The sequence below is a fragment of the Cuculus canorus genome, chromosome 1 (assembly GCF_017976375.1).
Source record: "Cuculus canorus isolate bCucCan1 chromosome 1, bCucCan1.pri, whole genome shotgun sequence".
NCBI lineage: Eukaryota > Metazoa > Chordata > Aves > Cuculiformes > Cuculidae > Cuculus > Cuculus canorus.
Genome location: NC_071401.1, coordinates 169,109,874 through 169,125,464, shown reverse-complemented (window position 1 = coordinate 169,125,464; position 15,591 = coordinate 169,109,874). Strand labels below are relative to the sequence as shown.

The 15,591-nt window shown below is 44.0% G+C and overlaps 2 protein-coding genes across 6 annotated transcripts in view; one reads left to right on the top strand and one right to left on the bottom strand.

Annotated features, from left to right (window-relative positions):
- Positions 1-8,033, bottom strand: part of VEZT (vezatin, adherens junctions transmembrane protein) — a 57,505-nt gene extending 49,472 nt beyond the window's left edge. Inside the window, exon 1 of one of the 4 annotated variants that reach the window (XM_054058395.1) lies at positions 7,839-8,033. In XM_054058395.1, the coding sequence (XP_053914370.1) occupies positions 7,839-7,874 (36 nt within the window). In that variant the 5' untranslated portion in view covers positions 7,875-8,033. The remainder of the gene's footprint in view (positions 1-7,838) is intronic. The other 3 variants (XM_054058404.1, XM_054058366.1, XM_054058376.1) reach the window with 3 other exon arrangements.
- A 640-nt stretch (positions 8,034-8,673) lies between these two features.
- The window catches only part of FGD6 (FYVE, RhoGEF and PH domain containing 6), a 74,576-nt gene continuing 67,658 nt past the window's right edge, over positions 8,674-15,591 (top strand). For both annotated transcript variants that reach the window (XM_054060375.1, XM_054060379.1), the window contains exon 1: positions 8,674-8,840. In XM_054060375.1, coding sequence (XP_053916350.1) covers positions 8,828-8,840 — 13 coding nt within the window. In that variant the 5' untranslated portion in view covers positions 8,674-8,827. The remainder of the gene's footprint in view (positions 8,841-15,591) is intronic.

Below are 15,591 nucleotides of genomic sequence, written 5' to 3'. Positions count from 1 at the left end.
CCCCGCCCTGGGCAGGGACATGCCACTAAAGCAGGCTGCCCAAGGCCCCATCCAACCTGGCCTTGAACACCTCCAGAGATGGGGCATCCACAACCTCCCTGGGCAACCCGTTTCAGTGTCTCACCACTCTCATGGTGAAGAAATTCTTCCTAATGTCTAGTCTAAATCTGCCCCTCTACAGTTTATACCCATTCCGCCTGGTCCTATCCCCACAAGCCTGTTTTCATCACAACAGAAAGTTTCTGAGGTCAGATTTCCTTTCATTTGGTTTTGTTTCTTTTTTTTTCTTTAAAAATAATAATTCTAGAACAGCTCACTTTGGGTGAAGAAAGCATATGTGAAAATAAACATCACTGAGTGTTTGGATAAAAGCTACATTTGTTTTAGAAGGGTTCACATGAGATTTGAACATCTCAATTTAGTGATGCACCAGTATTTTAAGCAAAGAAACACCATAATAAAAGGGTCGTCAGGCACTGGAACAGGCTGCCCAGGGAGGTGGTTGAGTCACCATCTCTGGAGGTGTTTAAAAGACCGGTAGACGAGGTGCTCAGGGACATGGTTTAGTGGCAGATAGGAATGTTTGGGCTCAATGATCTAAGAGGCTTTTTCCAACCTGATGATTCTATGAATTTGGACATGTTTTGAGTACAGCTGTATTATGCTTGGAAATGGTGACACCTGTTGCTGGAATCTCTCTTAAATCTTACAGAAATCTGTACATTACAACATTACATGTAGATATCCTCCATGCCCTTCAGCACCAAGCAGCATCTTGGCTGGTTTCCTAAATGCACAGAGAGAGTTGTCTAGCTGAACCTGCCATCTGAACACATTATGATGTTGTCCAGTACTTCCCAAGCACTTCTGTCCCATTCCCCTCCTAAAAAAACTCCAGCATTCCCACCTCCTTCCCACACAGGCGAAACTCACTGCCATTTCACTGCCAACTGTGCTGAGCCCTGGTGCTTCCTATTTCTCTCTGGATGGCATGTTGCTTGTAAAGTACTTCTCCCACTGCCCTCAGGACCCGTTTTTCCTCTTAGCTTCTTCCACTACAGCAAGAAGACAAAGAATGCAGACCATGTCTCTCCAAGCTCTAGAAAGGGTAATTCTATTTCTGTGCATCTTTTCCCCCAATGATGGGAAGATGATCACCTGAGTGAGGGCTGGACGTGAAACAAGAGCACCTGATATACCTCCTCTTCCTTCTGACTTTGGGGGTTCTAATTCTAGGTTCAGCAGAGCTGTGTTCAATATTTTACTTAGATGCAAACTTTTGAATTTGCACATGAGATTTTTTTACTCTCTCTGCATTCATCCCATTTGTTTTCTTTTTAATTACACATCAGTATGGATTCTGAGATTGATGCAGATGGGTGAGCCAAAGAAAGTTTCACTTTATTAATTTGGTATTATTCTCCCATTTGCACAACATAAAAACTGAAGTCAGGAAACATCACATACACAACATAAATTCTATTTTTCAGTCTGAGATTTCTACCGAGACAAACAATAAATCCCAGATTTAAATGTCTAGATTCATACTAATGATCAAATCCTCCAGAACTAGAATAAAGATTAAACAGTGACACCATCATCATGACACTCAGACAGCCTTTAGTGGGGCTATTCTTCAGTGTGTATTTCCATTAGTACCAAAATAGCTAGGGAACAGCAATGTTAAGTAAATAATATGGACAGAACTGGTTGTAGGTATGTCACAAGACTCATGAGTTAATGACGGCAATGTCTCAAGTGACAAAAGCTTTATGTTCCTAACTGAAATTTTAAGAAATGGAGAGAAATGTTTGTAGCAATGAAACTAAACCAGTTCTATATTTTACACAATTCTATATGCAAAGCTTTATATTTCAAATGTCTCTGAAAAATCCCTTAAAAATCTAAGATGGTGGCAGTTGGACACTGTGGCTGTCAAAATCTGGGGCTTTTTTGCACAACCTGGTGAAAAATCCTTCATGGATTAACTTTCTTCGGCAAACACAGCATTAAAATGGAAAACAACAAAAGTCATCTCCAATCCTTCTGCCAGAACCATACAGCAGACAAAGTCAGGAACATTTTCTGGGATCACATTCCAACAACTGTCTGGATGAACCCGAAGGAAGGAGCGTCACACACATCAGGAATGGCTGAGAGAGCTGGGACTGTTTAGCCTGGAGAAGAGAAGGCTCAGAGTGGGTCTCATCAGTGTATGTAAGTACCTGAAGAGAGAGTACACAGAGGACAGAGCCAGGGTCTCTTCAGTGGTACTCAATGACAGGACCAGAGGCAAGGAGCACAAACTAAAGCACAGGAGGTTCCTTCTGCACATCAGGGAACATTTTACTGAGGATGACCAAGGGTTGCCCAGAAAGGCTGCAGATTCTCTGCCCTTGGAGATATTCAACCACCACCTGGACATGGTCCTAGGCAACTGGTTTAAGCGAGGGGGTTGGAGCAGATGACCTCCACAGGTCCTTTCCAGCATCAACGATTCTGTGATTTTGTGACTACAACTTTAATATCTATCTGAAAACAAAAAAAAAACAAAAAAAAAAAAGAACTTGCACAAGCTTATTAAAATATAGGACAAATGACTTAGCTGGAAGCAGAACTCAGGAGCTGAAAATGCACTTAAAGAGCAATGTTTTCATCATCTTCATCCCAGTGCTCTGAAAGAACAGGCACAATAGATCAAAGATCCAGCAGAAAAGATTTTTAATAAACATATAAACTCACAAGTGGAAAAAAGCAAACACAGTGCCTATATTATAAAAAGGAGAAAAAAAAGCAATCAGGAATATGTCAGGCCTATAATTCTGATCAAAAGACAGCATGCCACTGGGAATAAGTACTCTTTCCTTGCAAAATTCAAAGACAAAGAAGAAAGCAGGTGATCATCAAAGAAGGTATCATATCAGTTCACCAGAGGTAGACTGTGCCAAACTCACTTGACATCTTTCTTTGGCAAGACAGCTGATTTTTCTAGATAAAGGAAATGCAGCAATTTTATAGGGACTTTTTATACTGTGCCATATGGAATATGGGCTTTTGATACTGTGCCATACCAGCTACAATGGAGAAGATGGGAAAGGAAAATAAGTAGACAGAGACAACTGTGGGTTATGCTGAATGGAAAGCTATCAGCTCAGAAGAAGGTTATGTACAGAGTCCTAAGCTTTTGAATTTTCCTTAATTGTCCTTATACCAAAAAAGCAGGCTAAGGAAATTTCCAGATAACACCATATATGCAGAAAAGGATTGAAACATCATACAAAAAGAACTGGATGTCATTGAGTAGGTACTGAAAATGGCATGCAACCTAACAACAGACAAAAGCAAGACCATGCACGGAGGGACTAATGAAACCAAAATCTCCAATAATGTGGAAGCTGTTGACAAAAATATGGACAGACATAAGTAATGGCATAACAACCAAGTTAAACAATATTAAGACTTGAAAAAGTTTTTTGTAGAAACAAAGTATTCCCAGCAGAAGCAAGTGAAGACAATTGTACAAGACAAGACACCAGCAAAAACTGGGTAGCATGCTGCAAGCTCAGGCGGAGGAAGATGAACTCAACCTGAAGCAGATGTAAAAAAACAAACTAACCCACAACACTAAAAATGAAGAACAGGAAAACCCCATTTGTAAAAGGATGCTAAAATACATTGGATTATTCAGTTCAGCAAAATCCTTAGCCAGAAGACTTCTTTCTATTAATACATTTGGAGAGGTAAGTTCTAGAGAAATATAAGAACTAGGTAATCTAACGGGCAATATTAGCGGAAGAGCAAGTAGGTATAAAGTGGCCATAAATAAATTTCGAGACAGAAATTAGATGGCAGTTATTAACAACCAAACCAATTATGTTCTGACACAGTCCCCCCAATGGAATAACAATGCAGGAATTTAGCCAGTTTGAACAAGGAGCTTATTTAACTTATATATTAAAAGAAAAAGAAAACAAGAGGCAGTTGCCATTGTCCAAGCAAAATAAATACCAATGCAATTCCAGTCTCATACCAAAATACACAAAACACTGCCATTTTCCAGAGGACTCTGGGATGAAATAACTTGCACAGTAAGTTCACCTAATCAGAAACTACTGCAGCACAGTGTGTACTACGCTGTAACGACACCATCCCGTCTTCTAGCCCACTATGGGTGGTAAAACTCATCTCAAGTAACTTAGCATCAAATTTCCTCTATTCTATCTCATGATTTTCCTTAATAAAATAAGAAAGCATTAATAAAGAATGTTATTCGTTGTTTCTCCATTTTTTTTCCTATATTCTGCTCTACATTGCAACAATTTTTAATTTGACAGGGTGCTAGCACATGAACCCATGCCAAAGGTATCAAGGGCACCTCTGTGCCTCGTGTTTTGTCTCTTCTCCCCACAATATTTGCACCATTTTAATTACAAGGTCAACTGACTGTAAAGCAGAACAAATGCAAGAACTGAAGTGCTGAGGACGACACGGTCAGCAACTGAACTGATCCATTCACGTATGAACTGGATGGAATATGGGATCACTTACTGGACAGAGCAGAACGACCATCATTCATTATTATTCTACCACAATGATATGCAATGACTTTTCAACTTCTGATGGAAAATACTGCTTTCCTAGAGCAGTGATACCATATTGTGCTTCTCTTCCTTCAGCAATGTTTTAATGTTAAAGACTGGTAATGAGAGAAATTATAGGTCCTTGGAAGCTCACAAACAACTGTCCATAGGCCATCATCTGTTTGATGCTGCAAAATTTGTAGTGGAGGGAGCCATCATTGATATATTTGGGACCTGTTGGACAGAGCTCTGACCTGAAAAACGTCCAGAAAATAACCTTGGGCATAATTGTGATGTGGGACAGGTGAAGCATATCCTGTCCCTCTTGTCTCTCCTATTCATTCTGTTGGACATGAAAAACATGAAGGAGCACTTTCTTCTTGGTTATACATTTGTTAGTGCACCACTACTGCTTATAATACTGACTGATATCCTGTTCGCAAGAGCTCCAACAGCACAGACAGCTGCTCACAGTAACCTGGGTCTGTATGCTGAAGGCCTCCTTGCCACTGTGATTTCTAAAAATCCAACATGGTAAGTGATCTACTGAGGTACAGAAAGAATGTAGATGCTTCACAGAAACCACAGATAATTAAGGGGAGAGTCTGGGGCCCAAGAAAGAAATTAAAACAGTAATTAAAATATAAATATGTTGAAGCATGAACTATCCAGATGCTTTTCTACTCCTTGCCAGTTCCCACCTCTGGCTCGTCTGTGTGCAGGATGTGTATAATTCTCTGTGGAGCCTTCATTTTATGATAGCAGGAAAACTCCTCAGCACTTATGAAGACAACTTTTGTGGTACTGCAAGTTACTCATTATTATCACAGAGTATCTTTCCCAGATCTGTTCCCCAATCAACCAACAAAACAAACTAAAATAACTTGAATTTTCTTACTGTTGCTTACTTGATGTCATAGTTCTCATACAAGGACAGACTGAGAGAGTTGGGCTTGTTTAGCCTAAAGAAGAGAAGGCTCCAGAAAGACCTTACAGCAGCCTTCCAGCACTTAAACAGAGCCTACGGGACAGATGGGGAGGGGCTCTTTATCAGGGAGCACAGGGATAGGATGAGGAGTAATGGTTTTAAGCTGAAAGAGGGGAGATTCAGATTAGATACTGAGAAGAAATGTTTTATTATGAGGGTGGTAAGACACTGGAACAGGTTGTCTGGAGAAGTTGTGGCTTCCCCATCCCTGGCAGTGTTCAAAGCCAGGTTGGATGGAGCTTTGAGGTCTGGTGAGAAGTGTCCCTGCCATGGGACCATGTTGGAACTGGATGATCTTTAAGGTCCAGTCCAACCCAAACCATTCTACAATTCTATGACAGTTATATCCTAATATATGAAAGATACATTACTAGTCACCCAGTATACTCACAAGCGTGTTCGTATGCACACAGAGACACACACTGGATATAGTAATGTACCAAAGACCCTTTACTAGGGATGGAAATCCATTCCCAAAACACAAAGAAAATAGCAAAGTGTGTGTTGCACATGCAGAGAGATCCATTACTCCCAATGCAGCAGAACTTTTTCAATCAAAACAGTAACGGCTGAATGAACTGAAGAACTGTGGAACTGTAAGACAAGTATCATTTTTACTACAGAAAAAAATGCAGAGAGCAGGCATTGCACCTGTGAAGTAACTTCTCACCATGTATTTATGTCATTAAAGAAAATGTTTTAACATAGCAGAAATACCAGTAACAGATTTTATTGTTAGCATTCAAAGTTGGTTGTACATAAACAGGAAACTCCGTGGTACAGACCAAAGCCATGAACACATAGAATTCACAGAGCTAAGAAAAAAAAAATTCCTCATGGAAGAAGCATTTTGCATACTGGTAAAACCAGAAGCCTCATTACTATTGTAACAATCGTTTTAAAGGCGGTATTTCTCTATAACCACTTTCCCTGTACACGTGCAAAACCACACATACCCTCCATGAAGATGCAATTACATTCACCCCCTGTAAACCCATCTGATTTTGTCACTGAACTGCCACATTAGATATATTTAACCATTGTGTTAAATAAGGCCAACATAGACAGGCTGAGAGAGTTGGGGCTGTTCAGCCTGGAGAAGGCTTTGCGGAGACCTTATAGTGACCTTCCATTACCTGATAGGGACCTACAGGAAAGCTGGGGAGCGACTTTTTACAAGGGCGTGTAGTGATAAGGATGAGAGGAATGGCTTTAAATTGGCAGGGGAAAGATTCAGACAAAACATTAGGAATAAATTCTTCACAATGAGGGTGGTGAGGACTGGAACAGGTTGCCCAGAGAAGCTGTAAATGCCCCATCCCTGGAGTGTTCAAGGTGAGGTTGGATGAGCAGTTGGATGAGTTGGATAGTCTGGTGGGAGTTGTTGCTGCCCATGGCAGAAGGGTTGGAACTGGATGGGTTTTGAGGTCACTTCCAACATAAACTAAACTATTGTATGATATTGTAAGGCTGCAGTATCATAGAATCATAGAATGTTTTGGGATGTCCCCTGCAATAGGCATCCCAAGGGACATCCCACTAGCTCAGGCTGCCCGAGGCCCCATCCAACCTGGCCTTGAACACCTCCAGGGATGGGGCAGCCACAGCTTCCCTGGGCAACCTGTGCCAGTGCCTCACCACTCTCATGGTGAAGAAATTCTTCCGTATGTCTAGTCTGAATCTGCCCCTCTCCAGTTTATACCCATATCTATCCTAAGGCGACAATATATTCTTCTCTACAGTCTATCCTACCCTACAATCTACTGAATCTCAGATGTGCTACAACTGTCAAGGTTTTACCCAAATCCCGCCAGCAACGCAAACGCTGGGAAGACAAGGCAGTTCCAGCACCTGCTACACAAACGAATGCGCGCTGAACGGCCCCTTTCCCGCGAACCGCACCGATTTAGGAGCTCACAGATTTAGAAGCGGGTTTTATCCCCCCCTTCCGCGCCCCCCATCCCGGCGCTCAGGGCGGAGCGGAGCCTCACACCGCACCGCGGGGCCGGGCACGCATCGCTCTCCGCACACACACAGCCCCAAAGCAGGGAGACCCTCCGGGAGGCGGGGCCGCCGCACAAAGGATCGTCCTTTAACCCCCCCCCCCCCCGCTCCGGCCGGCGCCACCGGCGCGCGTCCCCCACCCCCCGCCTCACGCCCAACGGCCGCCAAAGGGGGCACCACCTCCGGCCGCCCCCGCCGAGGGGCGGAGAGACGAGTAAGCCCGGCCCGGCCCGGCCCGGGCCGCGTCGAGTCACCCCCGCGCCCACCTCAAACACCACTTCTTCGTCAAACTCCGGTGTCATCCTTGTCCGCCATGCCACCCCCTGCGGGCACTCTGGGAAACGGAGTCCGCCGCGCCGCCGGCGGCCCCTCCCCGCCCGGCCCGGCCTCTCTACCGCCCCGGAACTACAGTTCCCAGAAGGCACCGCGAACGCCCACTACCGGGAGACCCGGGTGGGCGGTGCTGATTGGTGCGTGGTGCCGCGCGGCCGCTGATTGGTGGGCGGGGCTGGGATTGGTGGGCGGGGCCGCGATTGTGGGTAGGGGCGCTGATTGGTGGGCGGGGCTGATTGGTAGGGGTGCTGGCGTGTGGCGGGCTGCGATTGGTGGGCGGGACTGACTGGTGGACGCGTCTGTGCTTGGTAGTCGGGTCTGTGCTTAGTGGGCGGGGCGGTGGTTGGTGTGAGGGGCTGCACTGATTAGTGGGACAGTGGTGGGCGAAGCTGCCATAGGTGGACGGGGCTGGGGTTGGTGGGCGGGACTGGGTTTGGTGGGTGGGCTCTGTAATTGATGTGCGGGCAGCGGCTGGTGGGCGGGGCTACGATTGCTGGGCGGCGCTGATTGGTGGAGCTGTGCTTGCGGGGCGGAGCTTTTCCTGGTGGCTGATGCTGCGATTGGTGGGAGGTGATGATTGGTGGGCGGGGCTATGGTCGATGGGCGGGGCTTATAGGTAGGCCGGCGGCGCTGATTGGCGGGACTGCGGTCGGTGGGCGGGGCTGATGGGTGGTGGGGCGGTGGTGATTGGCGTTTCGGCGGCCGGTGGGCGGGGCTGCACTCGCGCCCGGCAGGGGGCGCCGGTGGCGGCGCGGGGCCGCGGCGGGCGCTCAGTGCGCCGGCAGCCGCGGGGCGGGATGCGGCGGCGGGCGGGGGGTGTCGGTGCCGCCGCCGGGGGAACAATGGGCTCCTTCTCCTCGGCCCTCCGAGGGGCCGTGGCGTAAGGGAGGAGGAGGAGGGGGAGGACGGCGCGGGGAGCATCATGAGCTCCGCCGGTGAGTTCCCGGGGAGCGCTCGGGGCGGGAGGCGAAGGGGGTGCGGGAGTGCGGGCAGGGCAGGCGGCTCCGGGCTGGGGCTGTGACTCGGCGGAGCAGCAAAAGTTTGCGAGCGGCTCAGCGACACCGAGAACGCCGGGAAATCAACTCTGCGGGACTCGTGTCGGAGTCTCAGAGCCTGGGAAACGCGAGGGAGCGATCGCCCGCCCTCGTGCAGCGAGACGGGAGCTGGGACAGGGCGTATTTCCCGCTTAGGTGCCTGTGTATGGGTTTTCCCAGAAATCTTATGCATATGCTATTACTTTACAAGGTCTGATTTCAATGTCATTATGAGCTTGGCAAGTCAAATCCCTTAGTTCGAGGGCTCCAGCCCTGATCCGGCTCACACGAGGGCTGGGAAGCCTTCACCTCTGGCTTTTCCAGCTGCTGGTTGGAGCTGGCGACCTTCCGTGCTCTCGTTCCCTTTATCTCCCTTGCCCGCCGCCAGTTTTGCGGCTAAAAGAGCTGTAAGGCAAAGGGTTAGAATCATAGAATCGTAGAATAGTTTGGGTTGGAAGGGACCTTAAAGTTCATCCAGTTCCAACCCCCCTGCCATGGGCAGGGACACCTCCCAGTAGATCAGGCTGCCCATGGCACATCCAACCTGGCCTCGAACACCTTGAATGGTTGGTGTAAAGCAAGAGCTCCACGTGTTTAGGGAGTTGCTGGTATTAGCTTGGAGCGCACACGGTGCTGGTCAGTTCGTGCTGCTGCTCACTCAGCTGTCAGATTAGCAGATTCCTTCCAGTCTGCTTGAAGATGAGAATAGGAGTCCTTTCTGCGCTGAAAAGATGTCATCTGTAAGTTATGATGAATTGGGTGGAAACACGGCTGATTACACCGTAAACCTGAAGCGGCAGAGTGCTTCCTGTGAGGATTTAGAGGGGAGGATGTTCAAGAGAAGAGGCAACACAGACACCAAGCAAAAACAGTCATCTAATTCTCAGTGTTTTCCTCTTAAATACATCAAACTGCTACCAAGTCCAGCATTAATTATCTTGGCTCTCTTAGTTACTGGAAAATAGAAAGCTATTTAATGCCACTTTCTGCTGAATTTCATATATTTTCACTTTTAATGTCATGGAATCATAGAATAGTTTGGGTTGGAAGGGACCTTAAAGATCATCCAGTTCCAGCCCTCCTGCAATGGGCAGGGGGGCATCCCACTAGATCAGGCTGCCCAATATATATGACAGAACTAATTTTGATCTGACAAAGCATATTAATGAAGCAGGATATCATCTCTGCTTAACAGCTGCATTGTATGTTCACTTTTTTTAGTAGTGCTGCTGGAAGTGCAATTCACCGCGGCTCTTTTAAGAGTTAAACAGCTGTGCAAATAAAAGATGTGTTAGGGGGTGCTCAAGAGCTTAGAGCTGGGCTGTTAAAATTTGATACGGTACTAAGTTTCAGAAAGTTGGGTACATTTTCAGCACTAAACAGTGATTTCTGGACTTCCAGAGCTGAGGTTGTGTGACCGAGTCCTCTTTTAGTTTACGCTGTGGTGGTGTTTGTGGTGAGAGTAAGGAGGAAGGGGATCTGGTGAACAAAGTCACTTAGAAAGCAAAAGAAAAAGGGATACTGAGGAATATCAGTAAGAAGAAAGTGGGATAGTTTCATGGAAACTGTGAATTTTAACGAGGGATTTGAAGGGGAAGGTGTAGATGGAGTCCTGGTGAGCAGAAAGATGGAAGCTGAAGGGTATATGAAGAAGGCTGTTGAAGGGAAGCTGAAGATTATTTTGTGTGTGATGGGTTATGTAAGGGTGAAAAAAAATACACGAGGAACAGGTGAAACAGGATCAGATACATGGTCCTGCTGACAGCATCATGGCAGCTTTTGAAATTTCATTTGAGAATCTCATAGGCAGAGTATGAAAAGACAGGACTGCCAGAAAACTATTCCAAAGGTTTAACATCCATCTCTTGGTATAGCTGGAGAATAGCTCCTGAACTGTTACAGACATGCTTTATAAAGACTTACACACTCATTTATTTTAATTTCAGTCCCATGGTCTATAGGATCTGTTTTCTATACTGAAATAATTAAATTGTGAATTCAGTTATAGCTCTAGTTTTTGCTATGTAAGCTAGCTTTCTGACAACTAACTGGTAATGCAGCATTTCAGTAAAAAAGTTATTGTGTTTGAAGGCTTCAGATGGAACTTGAAATGCCTAGAAATCCTTCTGCTCTTCCTCAAAGAAATCCTGCTCTTCCTTCTAGCTCGAAGTGCTTGCTTGAGTGTGCCTCTCTTGTGTCTTCTTTTAACACACCTTTAGAACAAAGCAATCTGGCACAGCATCATCAGTACTGATTTAATATTTTAAAGTAGGATTTGCAGATGTAAGTGACTTCAGCTTGATATGCAGGACTCTTGTGAGAGTTACTGTGCTACTTGAGGGGACTATGGTATGGAGAGAAATACCAAACACAGTTTCTGTTCGTGGACAGAAGTTGCGAAAGGTTCAGCATTGATAACCCAGCCTTAGCTCCATGCCAGCTTGCCTTCTCCCTTTCTAAATAATGCAGTGTTGGTTTCTTTCTGTATGTCTTTCCTAGTTCCTCTACCAAACTGTCTTAGTTACATCTTAGTGCAGAACTGGATGTAATTCAGTGAGAGGTGAAGGAATTTTGCCATAGCTGTTGCTTACATATTTGAAAATGTGTATGTAAATCTGGACTTGTTAGAACTAAGGAACAATTACACTTATTTTAAATTCTTCAAGGTAATTAAAAAAATATTTTAGCAATCAACTTGTATGTTGTTTTCAACCTTAATTTATAGCTATTCTCTCGTTGCTTTCTCATGTAGTGCATATTCTCTATATAATTCTATTCTATATATAATAATATATATAAAAAGTATATATATTATTTTATGTATAATTCTATTATATTCTGTAATACTGATGAATGCTCATTTACTCATTTACTGCCTGAACTATTGTGCTACCTTCAAGGAAGCACTTTGGCTTTAAAAGGGAAAAACAAAAACTCAGAGTTATGAGTATGACTTTTATTGTTTCTTGCTGAACAAACAGTCCTTGTATGTGAATCCATACAGCTTATTTAATGTGGGCAGAAAGTACAGCTTAGATTTGAAATCTGATTTGACAACAGCAATGAGAAATATGTAGTGTATTTTAATGTCAAAAATGTAATTCAAAGGGGAAAAAAAACATAGCAGGAGCAGAATAAACAAATTCAACATGACTTTTCCTATCAAACTTTATTGCTTTCAGGGATTGAAAACATGAGGCCTTACAGGGTTTGGTGTCCCTTTAACCCTCTAATATGTCAAGTCTCATTAGAGTTACTCACATCGATCTCCGCATGCAATCTTGAAAGGTTGTTTATTCACCTCTTGCCTTTACTCTGAAGTTATACCCAACTTTCCTGAACAAGCTGAGATTTTGAAACTGTTTTCCTTTTGCAGTTTATTTAGGATGTTTTCTATAACCACAGTGGCTTGGAAGCCATCGTTTTCCCTTGTATTTCAAAAACTGCACGTGTTATCTTCCGGGATGTCATGACTCATTCCTTTTTTTGTTTTCTTTTGGTCATTGTGGCACCTGAGAAAATCAGAGCCTCAGTGTAATGAGAAAATAAATACACATTCGCAGGAAAGAAATTAATGATCTCAGAATACTTTTTTGAGGTGCTTACCTAATGAACTTTTCTTTCTGTAACTGAAGGCAAAGTAATGAACTGAAAAGCCTTGTTGTGAGTCATTAAATCTTAAGTTGCCGGAGAATGGGAGTTTCAAGATACTTCAAATACTTTATCTGTGCACTGTATTAACTGCCATTGTGATAATATCTGAGTGTATCCCAAACGTATAGCAATAATTATCTCTCTCCCCACATACCCTTTTAAAGCTGCATGGGCTTTCTTGTTTTGTGTCTGTGAGTTGTAGTGTTTTATGCCAGAAGCAGTCCCAGGAACAGTAAATTGGCTGTAGGAGCAAGCTCTTTCTTCACAAAACAAGTAACAGCACATCAGTCCCTTAGTAGATACCTTCTGGGCATCATGTTATTTGCATACATAGCCTGCAGATGTGATTTCCTAATTCTGAGAATACAATATGCATAGGCAAACAAAGTGCCATGAGAAAGCCAATATGTACAATTATAATAGGCCAGCTGCTAAGCGGCAACTGTTTCAAGCCCTTTTCATAATACATTTGAAATAGATATATGGAGTAGTTTGTGAAATAGATTTCACCACATAGATGAAAAGGAATAAACTACTTTGTATACTGTGTGGTATGCCAGGTGGACATGACCCAGCAGGGCCAACATGACCCAAAAGGCCAACAGGATCCTGGCTTGGATCGTCAATGATGTTGTGGCCAGCAGAACCAGGGAAGCGATCATGTACTCTGCAGTGGTGAGGCTACATCTCAAATACTGTATTAAATTTTGGGCCTCTCACTACAAGGACATTGAGTTGCTGGCTTGTGTGCAGAGAAAGGCAATGAAGCTGGTGAAGATGCCGGAGAAAAGTCTTATAAGGAATAGCTGAAGGAACTGGGTTTGTTTAGCCTGGCGTAGAGGACACTGAGGGGAGACGTTATTGCTCTCTACAACTATCTAAAAGGTCTTTCTTCCCAAGTGACCAGCCATAGGACCAGAGGAAATGGCCTCAAGTTGCACCAGCGGAAGTTTGATTTGGATAGAAAAAATTTCTTTACTGAGAGGTCAAACATTGGAACAGGCCGCCCAGGGAAGTGGTGGAGTCTCCTTCCTTGGAGATGTTCAAAAAGTGACACCATGACATGGTTTAGCCATGTCCACCACACATAGTGGTGTCGGGCTGATGATTGGACTTGATCTTAGGGGTCTTTTCCAGCCTTAATGATTCTATGATAACAGTATACATGTGGCCAGCTTCCATAGAGTACCTGATCTGTTAAATTCACACCTTGGCTTACCCCATAGTAAATTGATTGTGTACTTGTACTGTAAATTTAGGTCCAGCTGCTGTCAAAATCATGTCACACTGATAGTTTTACTGTCTTCCTACTGTTTTGTGGTTCAAAAAGTATATTGCTTTAGGGTGGGCTGCAGGATGCTGCCACAAGGGTTCTCCTTGTATGGCTACAGACAGGCCTGCAGGGTACCCTGAACCGCAGAGGAGAGGCCTCTGTTTGTGTGGAGCGTTGGAAGGAAAAAAATATCAAGATATGTTTGCATGATGGTGTCCAGAACCATTTGTGCCTGTTTCTTGGACAGATGCAGGTGAACATAGTTTGTTCTTGTTCTTTTGCTGGTCTCAAATGTAGAAGTTATTAGCGTAATCTCAAAAGTATAGGCATAAGAATAACTTGGGAAAATGTTCCTTTAACAATAATAGGGTTTATTGCAAAGAGATAGAGCAATTTGGTTGTTTTTTGGTTGGTTGGTTGGTTTTTTTTGCCGCACTTCAACTTCATTTCTCTTCTTTTCTTCCTATTCCTGTGCTGGGCAGGAGAGATAGCCAGAGGTAAAAATTTGAGGAGATTTGGAACTATGTAATAATAGTGCTTAAGACTACACCGTCTTATTGGCTTTTCTGCTCATTCACGATACAGGAGAAGACAGACTTTTAAGTAAGGCCCTCTGTTGCTAAATCCTGTCATCTGAAGAACAGAAATGGACACTTTAAGGCCAAAATATCGAGAGTAGAAGTTTCTCCACGATGTTCTCATCCTCCTCTAAAATAACTTGAAGGTAGGACAGGAAGGCGCACTAGTCAAGCAAAAAAGAGCGTCGCTCACAGAGGAGCTGAGCAGGATGAGGATGGGTATTGCTTTTTCCTCAGCACACTGGTGGAGGTAATTCACCAAACAGACAAATGTCTGTTCTCTATGGTATGACCTGAAGTCAACAGAAAGCATATGCAGTGAACTGCATAGGTGGTGCTGAGGGCTATTTATTGTTAGAAAAGTAATGCCCTTTTTAATCCACTTTTTTAAAGGGTGTTTGGTGTGTTGATATTTTTAAGCATGTTTTTTTCTTCAGCACTGAACACGATGTTGCTATTCCTAGATGAGCAGCAGATTTCCTGTTGGTGATGGCAGCTTTGTTAGTCACTTTATTTATGGATTTCTTCCTTTGTCTAGGGAAGCAAGTCAGAGGATATCTCTGGTTGCTTCTCTGGCTCCTAATCATTTAATCTGTTTATGCAAATAAAACTTCGTTTCTGCTCTTATGTTTGGGTTTGTTACTGGTAACCCATCCCTGCTAGTCTGGATGTAGGGATCCTCTCTGAGGAATGGAGTAAGATTGGAAGGAGGAGCAGGGAAAATCGTAGTGATTCTCTAGTCTAATCTTCTGAGCAAGTCAAGCCAGAGAATCCAATGTCCAGTCCAAAATTTCCTCTGAAACTTCTTCACATCTCAGAAAGTGACTTTAGGTTGACTGTAAGTGCTGTTGACTCCAACACAACTCTAGATGAGATGTTCCTGTAGTTAGTTGTCCTTTGGGTTTAATAATTATTATGAAGCTATGTTTCTAGTTCGTTGGACTTTAGTGGTCAACTATGCCATCTCATTGCATCTCTTTTTTCCTGATTAAAGAGCCATCTGTTACAAAAAGTCTTTCACATATGCATATGTTACCATCTTCTTAAATTCCTGGTTAAATTAAGTAGGATGAAGTTTCTTGGGATTTGAGGTGTGATTTTTAGACCTTAAGTAGTTCTGCAGTTATTTCTTGTATTCATCACAAGT